Raw genomic sequence first — 19,284 nt, 5'->3', positions numbered from 1 at the left:
TTCTAGCACCTGCTTAAACAGTTTGCAGTATGAAAATCTCTGTTCATAATTAGTGTGGTTTCCATTTTCCTGACTAGAGTCTGACTAGCATGTATGGTCTGTTCCTGCGACAATACCATATTGTCTCAATTACTGTAGTTTCATAATAACTCAGTATGCGATAGGGAAATTCCCTTCATGGTACTGTTCTTCAGGAGTATCTTGACTATTCTTGGTATTTTGATCTTCCATGTCGTCAGGAAAAAACCGAACTTCATAGAAGATCGCAAGCAGAAAAACTGCTACCACTCTGTAGGTGCCAAAAGTAGGCAATAATACGACTTAATGAGTCAGAGCAAAACAGTAGCATGGCATCAGAATAGTTGTGCTGGTTTCTTTATCCTGAGTCCCATAGGCAATACAGTGGCCCCAGATAGATGCTGTGCAGGCAGATAGGTTGTACTATATCTGAGAAATTTGGTGTTAAATGGCCTACCACTTTTTGAGTAAGCAGCAAAACAGGATAGCAAACCAGCCAGTCTGCTTCCTGAGAGTAGTTACATGGTGGTCAGGCTATGGTTCCTTTGACCTACTTAGGTGCCTATTTGACTATAAAACTGCTTAGTATCAGGAAACAAATAAGCCTTGTACATTGAGCAAAAACTGCAGGGATGCTCAGGGCCAGTGGTGGACTACTCATAACACATATAATTTTAGAATAATGTTAAGTTCTACCAAAAAACTCTGTTGAAATTTTGATTTGAAACTGTGTTGTAATATACTTTTCAGAAAGAATGGACAGTTATTATATATTAGTGTTAATTATAGGCTTTAATTATATTAAGTCTTCTATGCATGAACAGAAGTATATTACTCTATTTAGATTGTCTTATATGTATTTTCTTATAACGTGTATAATGTGTCTTATATGTATTTTCTTATAACGTGTATACACATACATATAGTAAAGCTTTAAAATTTACTAGATATACACATCTTAACCACTTTTACATGATTTATCTCTAAGAATATATTTTTTGTTAGTATTGTAAATACTATCTTTTTTGTCAATATTTTAACTACTGCTAATGAACAGAAATATTATTGAGCTTTGTTTACTGATCTTATATCCATCTTGCTAGATTCTTTTTAATTCTGTTTGTAGATTAAGGTTTTTTATATAAACAATTTTTTTTTAAAGTTTTATTTATTTATTCATGAGAGAGAAAGGCAGAGGGAGAAGTAGGCTCCATGCAGGGAGCCCGATGCAGGATTTGATCCCTGGTCTCCAGGATCAGGCCCTGGGCTGAAGGCTGCGCTAATAAACTGCTGAGCCACCTGGGCTGCCCAACAATTTTTTTTCAAAACTTAACAGTTTTCTTTTCAGTTACAAATACATTCTTATCTTACTAAACTGACTATGAATAAGAAAGAAGGAATGAAAGAAGGGCTGTTTTCTTATACTAGGTCAAATACTCCTTAAACATTATCTTAAGAAAATTTCAGCAATCCTATGTGATAAATATTATTCCTTTTTTTTTTTTTTAAGATTTTATTTATTTATTAATCAGAGAGAGAGGGCAGAGACACAGGCAGGGGGAGAAGCAGGCTCCATGCAGGGAGCCTGACGTGGGACTCAATCCCAGGTCTCCAGGATCACACCCGGGGCTGAAGGCAGTGCTAAACCGCTGAGCCTCCCGGGCTGTACTGTTCCTTTTTTAACAGATGATGAAAAAAGGTAGGTTCTTCTGGAAGGTGAGCTAACTTGTTTGAAGACCTATAAAAGAATCAACAACATTCAGTACCACCTGTGATTTTCAGAAACTGATCTTTGCATTGTACTATGCTGCTCCCAGACTCAAAGGGGAAAAAAATTAAGCAGATAGAGTTCTTTTTATTTATTATTTATTTATTTATTCATGAGAGACACAGATACAGAGGGAGAAGTAGGCTCCTCGCAGGGAGCCAATGTGGGACTCCATCCCCAGACCAGGATCACTCTCTGAGCCAAAGGCAGACACTCAAATGCTGAGCCACCCAGGCATCCCAGTTGTTTTTTTTGTTTTTTGTTTTTGTTTTGTTTTTTAGATAGCTAAATACTAGATAGGAATTTCATGGTAACCTTTAAAAACATCCCCTTTTTATTATAATTTGGAACAGTTTTTGATAACTATTTCCACTTTTAGGGGGAAGAAAGAAAAGATTCAGACAAACCACTGACAACAAGAGAAGACCTGTTTTGAACAGTCATCCAGTAACTTCTAAAAAACCTCAATCTAGGAAGAAACAGGTATTTATTATATTTAAATAATAGTGGACATTAACAATGATTATTTTATATCATTTCTGCTCAACTCTAAAAGATCTTAAATGTAAAATGTTTCCACTTCACCGTCTTTGATTTTGCCATGTTAGATTAATTGACCAATCTACCTGTTCAAATTTCCAAAAAAAAATATTTTCACCTGTATTTTTAAAATAGCCTTAAGTTGCATATTGATAATGACATTTATTTAGAATTACTACAGTACTATCGTAGGTCTATTTATCAATGTAAAGTGGGACTTAAATCCACCTTATAAGCTTTTATATTCATATCTTCTGAATAAGAATCCAAGGTCCTTCTGTGCCTTAAAAAAAGAAACCATTTGAATAGGGGATTTTTCTTTTCTTTTCTTTTTTTTTAAGATTTTATTTATCTATTCATGAGAGACACACAGAGAAAGGCAGAGACACAGGCAGAGGGAGAAGTCCTAGGTATGGACTCCATCTAGGCATCCCGAGATCACGCCCTGAGCCGAAGGCAGATGCCCAACTGCTGAGCCACCCAGGCGTCCCAGGGAATTTTTCTGTTCAGAAAGTTCAGATGGGTTAATTTTAGGACTTCATTTCTGCACTCAGATTTTAGTCCTATGCCATTGGTCCAGTGTTTCAAAACATTGTTCCCTGTAGTTTATCTAGTTTTCTAGTTGTTTATAGCAAATGAACAAATCTAGTCCTTTTCTATCACAGCCAGAAGTTGAAGGTGACTCTACTTTTTTCTTATTCTCCTTTAAGGATTTTTACCCCCCTTAGATGGTTCATGTTCAGACACTGGGGCTAGGGTCAAATTCCAGGCTGTTAGGAATAACTATTAATAACTATTGTGGCTCAAGTGAACATAGCAAGCAGTTCCTACTTCTGATTTGCTTCCTGTAAATATTGCTTATCCATATGATTCCTTATTTTGCACCACCACCTTTACTATTTAGAGCAACTGCATGATGAGGGGAGTTTCCTGCTCTTGCACACCACGAATTCAGGGTGCGTACCTCAGGCTAGGTTTTCTTTACTCTGCAAAATTGCACATCCACAGGCTTTCTCAGATCTCTAGGCAGAGTGGCTCTGTCCTGCTTCCTTGCATACCTTCTGTCAGTTCACCAGTAGTGTACCCCTTCCACCTATATTATGAATCAGATCATAGGGGTCTTCTAATTTTTGTAAGAGTTTGGGATTTTATTTCTTTCCTTGTTGCTGTTGGGTGAATTCCCAAAGGAGAATGGAGAAATGCCGACCATATGCTACTATATATGCAGCCAAAAGTCTTACATATTTTTTTGTCTTTGAATTTTTACTTTGAATATGATGTGCCAAGGTGTAGATATTTTGGCATTTGTCCTACTTTGTTTCTTTGGAGTTTCTTGTGTTGTTTTGGCATCTGTCATTAATTTTGGAATTCTCAGTTATTACTTCAGTTCTTTCTTTTATTCTCTTTCTGATGTCCCATTATCTATAGGCCACATCTTTTGTAATTTTCTCAGAGTACTTGGCTGTTCTTTTCTCTCTTTCTCTCTCTTTTTCTTTTCATTCTTTTTATCTCATTGCTTTCCAGTTTGGGAAGTTTCTATTTTTAGTTTCAAGCTCACTGATTCTTCATCCATGTTTAGTCTGCTGATGCGCCCATCAAAGGCATTCTACGTTTCTGTTACTGTGTGTTGATTTCTAGCATTTCCTTTTGATTCATAGGGTTTACATTTCTCTGCTTACGTTTACCTATCTGTTTTTACATGTTGTCCATTTTTTCCATTACAGCCCTTAACATTAATCGTAGTTATTTAAATTTCCAGTTTGATAATTCCAAAATCTCTCTCATAGCTGAGCCTGATGATGCTTTTGTCCCTTCAGATTGTGTTGTTTCCCTTTTAGTGTATCTTGCCATTTTTTTGTTGATAGCTGTACATGATGTATCAGGTAAAAGGAATGGCGGAAAGCTGATCTTGGGCATAAGGTTTTATGTTTGTGTGGCTCAGAGTTAGGCTTTATTTACTATTTGCTCTAGCCCATGTCAGAGGCTAAAATTTCCTTATTTTTGTCTCCCTTGCTGTCTTTGGTTTTCCCTGGCTCCTTAGTAAGGACCTGAGATGGCTCTTTCAGCTAAGACAGTTGATTTACAGGAACCTAAATAATATGGTAAAATGAAGGAGGAAGAGAAGAAGTATTCTGTAGTTTTGTGTGATTTTCTGATTCTTTTAGTGAGTTTGTGTCCTAGACTAAAGCCTTCATATATGCTTCTCAGCTTTTATTTCCCCCTCTTCAGTGAGAAAGGATGGCTAGAAGGGGCAAAAGTTGGGCATTTCCCTCCCATGATGGTAGGGTGGAGGGAGCTGGAGTTAAGTGGAGATGAGTTGGAGTTGTGGCCCCGCTAAGACTGGGCATCTGGAGTTTTTTTTTTTTTTTAACTCAAGCTTGTCCGCAGTGTTCCTCTATCAGTTCATCCATTATGGTTAAGTTTTCTGTCAGTACTGGTTCCAGCTGTGAGCTTCTGTTCCTGGTAAGCTGAGTTTCTCTGTATCCACCTTTATGTTTTTCTAGTTTTGTGGCAGCAGTTTACCTATTGATGTTAGTTCTCTGACAGATCTACAAAGAGTTGTTGACTTTCAGTTTGTTTAGTTTTTTTCTTGTCAGAACTGGAGTAATATTTGCAAGCTTTTTATATGTCAGTCCCCAAACTAGAAGTCTCTGCCTCATATTTTAATTGATCTTTCCCAGTAGTTATTCTGGCAACAATTCTCAGTGAGTTTGTAGGTGTTATTTAATAGACGTATATTAAAAAAGTTTCTCTCTTTCTCTCTCTTTGCATTCAAAACAAAATGTGGGTAATCAAGTATGCAATTTAGAATTAGAATATAGGTGATATTGGCTATCACAAGTGTCTCATTTTATTTTCTACTTTCCTCTGTTGGCTTTTTGAGTAGGACTTTTTTTTCAGATGAGTAACAGATTTTATCTTACTTTGTGTTATTAACATTTTGATTCTCTAAAAAATGTTTATTGCACTACTCTGTACCTGATTAGGTAATTTCTCCTTGCTGTATTTGTCTGTTAAACAGATAGGTATTTCTACCAGCTTCATCACAGTTCACTGAGACTTCCTTTTGTAAGTTTATTCTATTAAAGAAGAAAAGTAAATGTTTTTCAAGAAGAAAGACTTTTTTCCCAGAGATAGTATATGATGGAAATTACTATATAACTTTTTTTTTTTTTTTACTATAGATTGTATCACTTTAGGCATTATAAACCATTGTTTTTTCCTCTGAACGGCATTAAAGATGATATATAATTTTCAAATATAAGTTATATAAAACCTTTTTAGCCTTAGGAAAGAAAAAGATTGGTGTTTTAATTTGTTTTATGTTCTTTGTATCTTTTGGGGTTGTGGGCTTGACCAGGGTTGTTATTTTTTTTGTTGTTGTTGATTCTATTTTTAATTTTTCAAGAAAAGGAAAAGACAGAATAGCACAAAAAGCACAGGTTTTTTTTTTTTTAATATATCCTAAAATATATTATCTTAAATTCTTTGTTAACTATGTGATATTATGGATGGAATCTAGAAGAGTCAGCAAGAGTAGACTCATGAAATTGTGCTACCCTGACATTTTCTTTCTGATCTGTCACTGATAAGCCAAATGTGTCATCCAACTCCTTTCTTGAAAGTAGGAGTTGGCCTTTTATTTTTTATTGAGAAAGAATGCACCTGCAGGGGCAGGCAGGGAGGGGAGGGGCTGAGGGAGAGGGAGAGAGAAAATCTTAAGCAGGCTTCATGCCCAGCACAGAACTCCATCCAGGGCTCAATCTCATGGCCCTGAGATTATGACATGAGCCCAAATCTAGAGTCAGGTGCTTAACCAGCTGAGCTACCCAGGCACCCAGGCCTCTTTAAACTTTTAAAGATTATGTTATTATTTGGTTATATGATCTTGTTCCATATGATGTTTTTCAAGACACTTACCTTTAAAACATAGATGAAATTAAGATTCCAAACATTCATAACAAAAGAAGGCATAATCACAGAGTAACAATATATCAAATTAAAGTTGCTCTTTTTCAATAGAAGAAAACATTAAATACTTAAAAATGGTAGTTTTCAGTTAACTTTCACTTGACAAAATTATTATTATTTTTTTTCACTTGACAAAATTATAACTAACTTCTAGGTCAGAGTTTGGCAAAGCTTTTTTATAAAGGGCCAGGTAGTGGGTATTTTAATAGGCTTCCTGGGCCATAGATAGTTTCTATCACATTTTTTCTTTTTTTTTTTTTTTCTCCTTTAAAAGCAGCCTTTTAAAATGTAAAAACCATTGTTAGCTTCTGGACAGTACAAACAGCCTGAGGCTGGATTTTGGCAGTAGCTTGCTACCTTTGCTGTATGTGATCCACTGGAAAATACTGCTTAAACTTGTATCCAAGAACCTAAGTAAGATTCAGGTAGAGAATATTATTTATTTCTTGAGATAAATGAGCTTTTGTATTGTATCAGGTATCATCTGTGCACTCTTTAATAGTAATTAGCTCATATTCAAACAAGAAAATTATGGTGTATATATGAAATTTGCATAAACTAAGAACCAGTCTTTAAAACTGAACAAAACTGTAGCAACTTCTACAGTTGGGGACAGTAAAAGCAGTTATTTTTTTAAGGTTAGCCTAAGTAGCCCCTGAAATGTTACATAAAATTTTGTAACCTCCACTTCTCTATGAGATGGATCCACAGTTTTGATTATATCCTCAAAGATCTATGTGACCCCAAAGATTAATAACCTCCTGCTGAAGTACTTTTAATCTGTAAGTCCATTTCTCTCTCTTAAACTGTTCACCCACACGTGGAAAAATTTACATCTCTTTTGCTTTAGCATCAGTGACAAGCAGTGGATTGAAGCTTGTAGGAGTGGTGACAGAATTAGGCAGGGTTGGTCAGTGTAGACCATCAGAGGAGCATGTCTTCTTTTTTTTTGTCTAGAGATCAATTAGCCATGTACACTAGGCACTCAGGAGACAACACATTTGCCAAGACAAGCATCTCAAACAAGGTTTAATTATGGTCACTTCCAGTTTTATGGCATTGAGCCATTTACAAGTCTTCATCTCAGGTCTGTCTTCAGGAAGCCACCCTGAGTTCTTTTTAAATAGTGCATCAGATTAGCGGAGTAAGAATTTTTTTAATTGTACTAAATACGCATAACAAAATTTATGATCTTAACCATATTAAAGTGTATATAGTTCAGTGGCATTAAACATTCATATTGTTGTGCTACCATTACCACTGTCCCTCCACAGGACTCTTTTCAACTTGCAAAACAAAAGCTATATCCATTAAACAATAACTTCCCATTTGCCCCTCTCCCATGCTTCTGGCAAACACCGTTCTATCTCCCGAGTTTGACTGTTTTAGGGACCTCTCATACAAGTGGAATCCTATAGTATATGTCCTTTTGTGTTTGACTTCTTTTCACTTAGCATAATTGTCCTCGGGTTTCATCCATGTTATAGTTATGTGTCAGAATTTCCTTACTTTTTAAAGCTAAATGATATCTCACTGTATTTATATACCATATTTTGTTCATCCATTCATCCATCAGTGGATAACTTAGATGGCTTCCAAGTTTTGCCTACTAACACTGTTATCAACATGGGTGTTGATACCCATGGATTTCTCTTCTATTACCTGTTTTCAATTCTTTTGGGTATATGCCATAAGTAGAATTACTGGATAGCATGGTAATTTTAATTTTTTTGAGGAACGACCATTCTGTTTTCCATTCTGGCCACGCAATTTTTATTCCTTCCCGCAGTACATAAGAATTCCAATTTCCCTGCATCCTCACCAACGTTTAGTTTTTCTCTGGTGCTTAGATTTTGGTTTTTTGGGTTTGTTTGATGGTAGATGTGCTAATGAGTGTGAGGTAATATCCTGTAGTTTTGATTTGCATTTCCCTAATGATAGTGATGTTGAGCGTCTTATCATGCACTTACTGGCCATTTGTGTATGTTCTTTGAAGAAATGTCTTCTCAAGTCCCTTGATCATTTCTTAACTTTTTTATGTCTTTGTAGTAAAACATACATAACAAAATTTATCTTAATCATTTTTAACTGTATGGTTCAGTGGCATTAAGTGCATTCACGTTGTTGTGCAACCAATCTCTATATAACTTTTTCATATTGCAAAACTAAAACTCTGTACCCATTAATTCCTCATTGTCCTTTCCCATCTCCTGGCAGCCACCATTTTACTTTGTTTCTGTGAGTTTGACTATTCTAGATACCTCATGTAAATGAAATCATACAGTATTTATCTTTTTGTGACTTGATGATGAATGGATTTTTAAAGAAAATAGGAAATTCAACTGGGGAAACTAATCACAGACACAATAAATAAACACTCACATAATCATTTGCTCCTTCAGCATGTCAGCATAAGGAATAGGTTAGTTGGTCTCACCTGTAGCAAATGCCAACTATCAATAACTTTTTTCTGTGTATGGTACTAGCTTGATTTTTTAAAATCTTCAGCCATTTTTCTCCAAAATAAAAATGTTTTGAATTCATCTAATTAGTTATGTTTTCAAGAATCTGTTTTAAGGGGACGTCTTGGTGGCTCAGCGGTTGAGCGTCTGCCTTCAGCTCAGGGCATGATCCTCCATCCAGGATCGAGTCCCACATTGGGCTCCCTGCGTGGAGCCTGCTTCTCCCTCTACCTGTGTCTCTGCCTCTCTCTCTGTATCTCTCATGAATAAATAAATAAAATCTTAAAAAAAAAAAAAAACTTTCAAAAAAAGAATCTGTTTTAAGGAAGAGTTGAGGTTTATGGCTATGCGTACTTTGCCTGACATAGAAGTCGGTTTTCTCTGGGTTCCTTAAAGAAGTATTAAATATTCATAAGTTCTGTTTAGAGATACATGGGATTAAGAAGTACCCATCTGGGGGCTTCTGTGTGGCTCATTCAGTTGATTTTCCAACTCTTGGTTTCAGCTTAGGTCATGATCTCAGGTTTGTGAGATTGAGATTGAGCCTCAAATTGGGCTCCTCCCTCGCTTAGCAAGGAATCCGCTTTTCTCCCTCTACTCCTCCCCTCACATGTGTGCGAGCATTCTCTCTGTCTCTCTCTTTTTCTCTCTAAAATAAATAAATCTTTTTAAAGGGGGAGTGACGCAGAATACCAGCCTCATGACAGTTGTAGAAAGCATCTAAGAGACAATGTAGGCTTAAAGTCTGATGAATTGGGTTGGGTTAGCTCTACAATTGTGTAGCTATCTGATCTTGGGCAGCTGAGCCATACTGTGCTTAGATAAAATGCACGGTAATAGTAAGGACCCTGAGAAATCTTATAAGCTCTTACAGAAATCTAATACATATATGCAAATTCTTCCATCCTTAAGAAACTAATATCACTTTGATTTTAAACAGTTGGATTTATAGTAAGTATGTTCTTTAAAGAATTGTTTCTGTGAATAACTGTTTTTGCATTTTATCAAAAGGCATGGCTTTGGGAAGAAGACAAGAATCTGAGATCTGGTGTGAGGAAATACGGAGAGGGAAACTGGTCTAAAATACTGTTACATTATAAATTCAACAACCGAACAGGTGTCATGTTAAAAGACAGATGGAGGACTATGAAGAAGCTAAAACTGATTTGCTCAGACAATGAAGACTGAATGTGTTTGTAAAAGCTTGATGAAAAGACAATTAAATATTTTGATTACTGCATTTTCTTTGAAACTTGGTGGTCATTGATGTATCTTAAAATTTTTGTCTAAAGCATTACAGTATCATTATGGTATCACTTTAACTAAAATGGAGATTATGCTGTAAGAATAACATTAGATCCCGTCATTGCATTCTTTAAGAATCTTTTTCCTTTGGTAAAATGTAAATTTGTTGAACCCTGGTGCTTTCAGTAACCCCATCCCCAAATCCTATTCCAACTAAAAGGAAAAGAAAACATGGTAAAAGAAAAATTATATTTATTCCTATTAACCTATTCCATGTCTGTAGGCTAACCTCACCTTTGTAAGACACATTAAAGTTTCTCTAAGACTTGATGATGGCCTTAATAGATTAGTTACCAATGTATTTGTTTATAGAATGTTATATGTATGAGGTAATCCATACATAAGTAGAACATACTTAAGTTTTTCATATAGAGGAGAAAACTAAAATAGTAATACCCATAGGAGGACAAAATTTGTAGTATTACCAAAAATAGTGTCATGTCTCATTTAGGTACATTTAACTTTCTTCCAGTGTTAAAACTTTGACAAAGATGGTTTTAAATCTGCATTAACCTGGTGCCATAAATACCAGTTTCTTTGATTTTTTTTTCTGTATTTTCATTTAATACATCAATATTGGGCTTAAGTAATATTCTATAAATGCTGCAGTTGGTATTAACCATGATCATTTTGATGTCTGTGGTGATTGTTAACTAAGGTTAAATAACCACCCATACCTTATTTAACAATGTTGAATATTCATCAATATTGTGTTCTTTAGAGAATTTAGTCACAAACTAAGAATTACTTAGCATTTTGAGTTACATTTGCTTTATTTTAATGAGTGGAAATACTGAAGTATTGGTGTACAAAAGTTAATTGTAAATGGTAGTTTATAATTTATATTTCATTTCTTAATAAAGTTACATATATTACTTTCCCATTGTTCCTGAACTTGTCTTATACATGTAGTTAACAGAATTGTGGATAATTATTATATGCTTCCTGACTCCATTTATCCTGTTAGTTACTGTCACTGTTTATTACAGACATTTTGATGGTTAGTGCCAAAGCTAGCGATGTAAACCAAAATGGACCTGTAAGTAAACCTCTTTCCAAACATACCATAAATCATCAAATCCTAAGTTTCCACTAACTGCGAAATGCTCAATTATTTTATGTCCCACTAAAAAAGATCAGTATAATTCTATAGTATGATGCTTTCTTGAGAATTTTATTTTACTTATTAAAAGAGCTATTTTAGATTTATCTAAAGATAATTTCTATCATTTATGGATGCATAAAAATCAGCTGAATAATTAAAATTAAAATTTTTGAGATAGTTGTAGATTCACATGCAGTTGTTAAGAAATGATACAGAGAGATTCCTTGTACATTTGTTCCTCTGATTTTTTTTTTCCCCTCAGTATTCATAAAACTATAGCATATCACCATTAGGATAGTGATACAATTCACTAATGTTATACACATTTCCCTAGTTTTACTTGTATTATATAGTATGTGTGAATTTATTTAGTTCTAAATTTATCACTTGTGTAGGTTCATGTATTCACCACCATAGGCAAAATGCTGAGCAACTCCAACACCACAAAGATGCCTCCTGTTGCTATTTCTCTCCCTCCACCCCGTGGCAGCCACTAATCTGTCCTCCATTTCTAAAACTTCATCTTTTTAAAATGTGACATATTGACATGACCAAAAATGGTGGAGTAGTGAGCACCAAAGACTTTTCCCTTTACTGAGACAACTATTAAGTTGGCAAAAGCTTTTAGAATCTAATCTTTGAAACTCTGGAATATAATAAGAACCTAAAACAACTGGAGCAGTGCTTAATAAAGAGGCAGTAGCCTCTTTTGTAAGACATTCTTGGTGTGGCATTTCCCTGAGGGTTTAATTCAGAAATTTGCCTTTGTTTTACCCCTCTCTGAGCTCTCAAGGCTTTAAAACTATTACTTACAGTTGCCTAGTGTCAGACATGGTACACACACCGGAAGTCTGGGGAGGAAGATAGATGGGGGGCAGGGGGTTGGAGTAAAGGGGCTTTGAAGGACTCTTGAGTAAATCAGGGAATCCAGAAGGCCACGCACAGGCCCAGAACTGCACAGTCTCAGGAAAGACTTGAGAGGACCCTAGGCCTCCACCTCTGATCTTTGCGCTTCCCAGGTACAGGGGGTGAAGGATAAAGTGGAATTGTAAGTGATCCAGCTCCCCGCTGAAAGAGCCCCAACTCAGCCAATGTGCAGAGGCCAGGAGAATACCTTGTTTTCTTTTGGACTAGAGAGACATTTAAGGAAATGAAATAAAACTCTAGTTTGGGGGCTTTTTTCTTTCAATTTATGGATGTACCTTTGTTCATATATGCAGTAACAGATGATCATGTCACATTTATTGTATTGCTGAACACTTGAGTTGTGGAAATAAAAACCACCCCCCCACCCCCCCAAAAAAAACACCCAGAAATGAGGACAGGCTCATTCAGATTCAGATCTTGCTATAGCAAAACATGACCACTTGTGTTTTGCAGAGTTGCAGGCAGAAGTCTGTAATGGGAAAGCTTTATAATGAGAAACAAAGCTGCAGGCATGTTCTGATTGGAGATCAATGGCAGGAGAAAGCTGGAGCCTGGCCAGCCAGCAGCAGGCATCGAACGTGATTGTTAGGGGGAACATATTTGGCTCTCGGATTGGTCCTGAGTCTGGACAAAAAGTCAGGATGTTAGCAGTCGCCAAACAAATCTTGACCATTCTGGGTAGTTGGCTGCAGGGGTTTCATTTGGCGACCTAAACTGGTTGCTGCAGAGGTCCTGAGTCCGTTTGTTGTCATGTGAGGTCTACCCATTGTCCATTTTTATATTCAGTCTCAGAGTTGTTTCAGTTTATTGCTGCAAGGCTTTTCCAATTTACATGAAGTCTAATATTAGGAATGATACTAACCCTTAAATAGAAAACTTCTTAGGTATATTTGTAATCCCTAGAGCAACCGTTTTAAAGAACGCATATTTATAGCCAACAAATTAAAATAGAATATTAAAAATTATTCAAGTAATCCAAAAGAAAGTGAAAGGTGGGAGGAACGGGAAGCAAAAACAAACCACAGGGACAAACAAAAATTGGTATACCAGAATCCAACCACATCAGTAATCATAATAAATGTCAGTGGCCTGAGCCAGGGGTTGGCAAGCTTCTAAAAAAGGGCCAGATAAAATAGTTTAGGCTTTGTGGGCAGAAGGGTGGGTCAAGTCTGCTTGGAATACTAAATGGGTGGGTGCGGCTGTGTTCCAATAAAACTAGATTTACAAAAACAGCAGGCAGCAAGATTTAGCTTGTAGGCTGTTGTTTGTTGACCCTTGCCTTTGAGTTCTAGATTTTGTTTTCTTTAAAATATGCAGGTCTCTGTTCTGGTAAGCAGTTACTTCTGAAACTGGGAATGTCTTTTAGTTCTCATTTTTTTCTTCCAGGTTTAAAAATTCCCAAGTTTAGATCTACTTTTTTTTTTTTTTTCAAGGGGAGGGGCAGGGAAAGGGAGAAGCAGCCCCCTTCCGCCCAGCAGGGAGCCCAAGTTGGCTCAATTCCAGGATCATGAACCAAGCCCAAGCCAAAGGCAGACAGATGCTTAACACTAAAGCCAACCAGGGCGCCCCTAGATCCACTTTTACGTGTCATCCTTTCACAGGGGCCATGCTAATCTCCGTATCCTTCCAATTTTAGTATATGTGCTGCCAAAGCAAGCACCAGATGCACTTTTAAAGTAAATTGGTCATGTGGGGTTTCTAAAGACCAGCCTGGTGATGAGAATTTGGGGTGCACATTCACAGGACAGCAGACTGTGGTGACAGCCTTGATTAGGCCAAAGTAATGTTCCCACAGTTCCCTAGGGAGAAGGGGACTGTTTTGTATTTACTTCCAGTTCCACCTTCCTCTGAGAATACAGTCTTTTGGCATTCTTGCTTAATTATACCCCACCTTGGCCTTGGGCTTTGCATTACACACACACCCCTCCCCGTGCTGAGGAAGAGAAGACCAAAAAGGAACTACCAACCAAAGGGCGCCCCTCTCCTGCCGAATGGTGGAGCACAGCCTGCTGGAGGTGAAGAAACTCGGTGAGTACAGGTTTGTAAAAGCAGTCCACCATTACTGGGCGGTGTGGGGATGATGGAGAGGCGGCCTGACATGCAGCTGGAAGTCCTCCCGTAGCTCCCTCACTCTTAATGGGGCCATAACGGGGGTGGGGTGGGGTGGGGGGTGGATTTGCTGTCACTATCATTCTAGTGACTCCAGCACCCTCTGCTGATAAAGCTTAACCCCAACGTCAAGAAATGTGCGCAGAGTTCCAGCTCCAATACTACAAAGCAGGGCAAAGAAAGGGGTTTGCAGCTGAGAGCCAAAAAATTGTTTCTGGTTTGATTTGGTTTGGTTTCTACTTGCCGCTCCCCACCACATATACCTTCAAATGTCAGAACGCTTTAATATATTAAAGCAAGCCCTCATTTCAACCTCTCCTGTGTCGAAAGAACAAAAATAAAGGGACAATTTAACCTAAGAAATGTGATGGTTTAATAATCCACGCCTCTCAAAGGAAAATACTCTCAGTGTTTCTGTTTTTTACAAGAAAATTGTTTAAAGAATGGTTTTCCTTGCCACTTGGGTCCTAGAAGAGCTCACATCTGTTTTTATCTTTATAAATGTGTGAGTGCTTTGCTTTGCGTGGATTCGAACTCTTGCAAAACCCTGATGAGGAGGCAGAGGAGTAATACTACTGATCAGCGTCACAGAGGAGGAATCAAGCTTCGGTTACTCTGATTGCATTGGCACAATCGCCCTGGTGACAGCACATATATTGTACCTGCTCATGTCCCGCAATTAAAGCTTTATCAGGAAAAAAAAAAAAATCCTCTTCCCTCTTTAGTCCGTGAATGTCGATGTCCCTCATAAAGCCCGACTCCGTGTTCTCAGTACCAGTGGAACTTAGCAGCTGCAGCAGCAAATGAAATGTGCAAGAACTCCTCAAAATATGCCTGGGATTGGGGTGTGGTTTTCACTGCCAAGTATTTTCTCATTATTTCAGAGATGCTCTTTTAAGTTTCTCTAATTTTAAGGCTTCCTACCATTACCAAGTGGTTAAAAACAACAGTAACGAGTTTGATGAGTCGTCCTACAAATGAATCCTACGATGAGCCCTTTTGCTTCTGCTTTCATATCTTGATGACCTACACTTGGCTGTTGCTATGATGGTAACTGCCCGATATGACGCATGAGACATTTAACTCCCCTTCCCTCCCGTGCTCCTCCTGAACTTCACACAGTGAATGAAGCTGCTTCTTTGAGTTACTCTTATGCCATCGGCTTCATCCTTGACTCTCCAATGTAGGATGAGGAAATTAGGGACCCTGACCTCAGCACTTAGGCTCTCCCCAGCTTCCTATACTCTCCTAGTACTATTACATGGCCAAGGGTTCTGTTTCTTTGGTTTGTTTTTAGCATTCAGTCTGACAATTATAATGAAATATTTTGCACTTTAGATACAGAGTACATTTTTTAAATTTTTTTCAAGATTTTATTTATTTATTCATGAGAGACACAGAGAGAGAGAGAGAGAGAGAGGCAGGCTCCATGCAGGGAGCCCAATGTGGGACTTGATCCCGGGACTCCAGGATCATGCCCGGGGCAAAGGCAGGCGCTAAACCACTGAGCCACCCAGGGATCCCCCAGATACAGAGTAATTCTTAAAAAAAATCAGAAACCAATAAGCCTGTATCACGACTACTCAGTATATTATTCACATTGGATCCTAGAAGCACGAGTAACTCAAAAAAAGTTAACTTTGTATTATAAATTCTTGCAACTTAAAAAACTGAAGGTCAATTGTATTCTCTCTCTCTCTCTCTCTCTTCCCCCATTCCTCCTTCTCCAATAGGTCAAATCATGGCATGTTTTAGTTCACTTCGCATTTTGACCATACTTATATTTTCAGTTTTTTCTTGGAATTTTTATTTCCATTTTCACTAAAGTAATTCATGTTCATAATTTTAAAGGTAAAATCGTTGCACATGGCTTAAAATGGAAAACATTCTTCCCTTCCACTGCCTTTCAATTCTCCCTAAAGAATGAGAGATCATTCTGAACTCTCAACTCATTTCTCAAGTATTGATTTTTTTATTTAATAAAAATATGCTCATACTGCTATTTGTTATTTTCTGGCTTGAGGTATTAGATTATTGACCCCCCAACACCCACTGTATAGGATGAGGTTTTAGGTCTCTTGCATGTTCTCCCAACCCCTAGAAACACACACATTGCACCAAAGAACCTCCTCCCGGTTCTTCTAGAGTATCGGTACCCATTTTTTGGTTGTATCAATAATCAGTGTTTGTGTTATAGCTCTGTGCGTACCCATCATTTATCATCTCCAAATTCTCTGACCCAGCTGAAAATCTGAGTACATTAAAATATGTCGGATATCCTGTTGATTTCATTGTTTTCTTGGTGACCTCCTTCGTCCTGCTGTCATGTGTCTGGCTGTCCCCCAGGCCTGCTGCACAGCCGTCAAGCTCACATGTCCCTTCTTCTTTCTCCTGGGGATCCCAGTCATCTCTCCTGAATTGGATTTCCTATTTCCTGGGCACTCGTTTATGGTTTATACCCTCATTTAGGTAGAGCACCTCTCCCTGTACCTTCTCAAGAAAAGATGCATAGAATGGAAAATTATTTTATCTGGCATGTTTGACAATATTCTTATTCTATCCTTGTATTTGACTAATAATTTTTTGGATATAGAATTTTAATTTGGAAAATATTTCCTCTCAGAATGTCAGAGGCATACTTCTCTCTTTAGTGTCAAATGTTGTTTCAAATAGTCTGATAACCATTGTGGTTACTGATCCTTTGCATGTGACCTACATTTTTCTCTGTGGAAGTGTTTAGATTCTTTTACGTGTCTAATAATCTAGAATTTCATGGTAATTTGCTTTGATGTGAATCTTTTTTCTTTCTTTTCTAAACTAATGAGACACTCTGTGGCTTTGGCAATGCATATGCTAAGTTTTGAAAAATACTGTATTATTCTGAGTAATCTCCCTCCTAGTTTCTTTGTACTCTTTCTAGAACTCCCATTATCCAGATGTTGGATCTCTTTGACTGCTATTCTGATTATTATTATTTTTTTATCTTTTGTCTCCCAATTTCTGTATTTAATTTTTTTGATTACTTTCTGGGAAAATGTTGCTTGACTTCCAAATGTTACATTTATGTATCTACTATCAATCATTTTAATATCCAAGAGGTTTTAAATTCTCCTTTTTAAAAGTTTTAATGTTTCCTTCTCTGGCCATCCTGTTCTTATTTCATGATTGATATTATCTCTTTTGATCCTGGCATTGTTTATTGCCTCTGAGTTTTGTTATATTGCTTTTTTTCTATTTAATTTTGTTTTCTCTGTTTGTTAGTGGTTTTCCACAAATGTCTGCTTCCCCTGGGCTGTTTATTTATTTTTATGAGTGAGAATGAAAAAGCTGACAGAAATCTCTATGAGCACTAATGGGTGCTCACATGTCGAGATCAAGGCACACCCAAATAGTGATTGGACAGGAACTTCTCTATTTCAGCTGTCATTACCTGTAGTCATTTCTCTTGGATGATCGATTTCCTCAAAGAGGAATCTAACAAACTGCTGTGAGCAGATGAGCATGAGGGTGAGGAAGGGGAGTACATATTCCTGGTTACAGTACTCTCAGAGCGTGGAGGAAAGACTTGGCGGTCACCATTCAGAATGGAGACTCACTCAGTTTCCATTCTCAGTTGCTGTTTCTGGCATTTCCAATCTGGAGTCTCTCTCAAGAGTAGACCTGTCAGGCTGTTGCCTGGCTGCAGAGACTCTAAGGCTCTGTTTCTTACACCAACTGTCAACCATTCCATTAAAGGAAGTATTGGGAACCTTTCCGAAGGTGTTGTAAATTACCTTGCTCCTCCAGATTAACTCTAGTAGGTATTTGGCTTTCCCCTCTCTTCTTAGACAGCCATCTGTTTTTTGGTCCCGAAATCTGGTGGCCATCCCTTTCCTGCTATCTTTTTCTCTCTTGATCTTCTTATATTTTTTAATCTTTTTAAAAACTCCTTTAAGTTTATTGGAAATTGGGAGACAAATATATGTTTAACCTACCATGTTTAAATGAAAAAAAAAATCCTATTTAGGACCTTCATAAGGCTTCTGTATCCTTCTACCTCTTAAAGTCTCTTTTGCTTTCACACTTCATTAGTAATTTGGCTGACAAAGAATGCTAGTTTCAAAATTATTTTCCTTCAGTGCTTGAAGGCTTTATTCCATTAGACATCCGTGGATACTGATCCGTGGATACTGATGAGAACACTGCTATCTTCCCATGAAAATTCTTGTTCCTTTGTAGGTGATCCGGGTTTCCTCTCTCTGGAAAGTTTCATAGTCTTAGCCTTGATTTTAAATTTCACAGATTTGTTTCTAGTGGTAGGATGTTTAAAATTCATCTTGCTTGTTGCTCAGTGGGACTTCTCCACCCCGGGAAGAATGACTCTCACCTCTGATTACACCTTATTTTCTACATTCTTAAAGGGTATACTCTTTCCATTATGGTTTGTCCACCAAGGGAAGCCCATTTATTTGCAATCTTTAAAAAAATTCTTCAAAATCTCTGATTTGGGGCTGATACCTCACCCCTCATCTATGTTATGGAATTCTCTGCTGTGGATCCTATAATCTCAGTGGAATTTGGGGAAGGAGAGAGAGTAAATGTGTATCCATTTGTCACTGACCTAAGTGGTTCATCTCTCTTTCAATATGCTCATCACCTGATTGCTAATACCTCAGAATGTCCAGGTCTTTGTTTTCTAAGTCAACTTGAGGTATTTATATGAATAGTCACTAGAATATTCTTAAAGAGTAGAACCAGTTTTATTTTGCATCGTTTTTGTGCATACCTGGAAAAGATGGCTAAACTATTGCTGTTGATATTTATGCTTAATTATAGCATTCGCAAATAAAAATGTCCCAAGAAAAATCTTAAAAAGAGAATAGTGTGATTATAGTTTACCTTGACCCTTTTTCTTTTTTTTCCATCTCTTTTTCATTCTCCCCTTCTGAGTGATCACCATCCCTAATTCCTTTCTTCATCTTTCCTGAGTGTGTGTGTGTGTATCTTTACATATGATATAATTTTTTTGGTATACTTATTTTCAAATTACTTTCCACAAATACATTTTAAAAATCAATCTACTAAGTAATCCTAGGATC

At 37.2% G+C, this 19,284-nt stretch overlaps 1 protein-coding gene and 1 non-coding gene across 5 annotated transcripts in view; one reads left to right on the top strand and one right to left on the bottom strand.

Annotated features, from left to right (window-relative positions):
* Positions 1 to 10,942, top strand: part of TERF1 (telomeric repeat binding factor 1) — a 38,300-nt gene extending 27,358 nt beyond the window's left edge. For all 4 annotated transcript variants that reach the window (XM_041769642.1, XM_041769640.1, XM_041769639.1 and 1 more), the window contains 2 exons: positions 2,166 to 2,269; positions 9,772 to 10,942. In XM_041769642.1, the coding sequence (XP_041625576.1) occupies positions 2,166 to 2,269; positions 9,772 to 9,948 (281 nt within the window). In that variant the 3' untranslated portion in view covers positions 9,949 to 10,942. The remainder of the gene's footprint in view (positions 1 to 2,165; positions 2,270 to 9,771) is intronic.
* Positions 10,943 to 13,652: 2,710 nt separating this feature from the next.
* Positions 13,653 to 13,757, bottom strand: LOC121499185. Its single transcript, XR_005990031.1, has one exon. It is a non-coding gene; the product is annotated as a U6 spliceosomal RNA (small nuclear RNA).
* Between the last annotated feature and the right edge of the window lie 5,527 nt (positions 13,758 to 19,284).

This window comes from Vulpes lagopus, chromosome 9 (assembly GCF_018345385.1).
Source record: "Vulpes lagopus strain Blue_001 chromosome 9, ASM1834538v1, whole genome shotgun sequence".
Classification (NCBI taxonomy): Eukaryota; Metazoa; Chordata; class Mammalia; order Carnivora; family Canidae; genus Vulpes; species Vulpes lagopus.
Note: the sequence above shows the minus strand (reverse complement) of the source record. Positions and strands in the feature narration are given on the sequence as shown.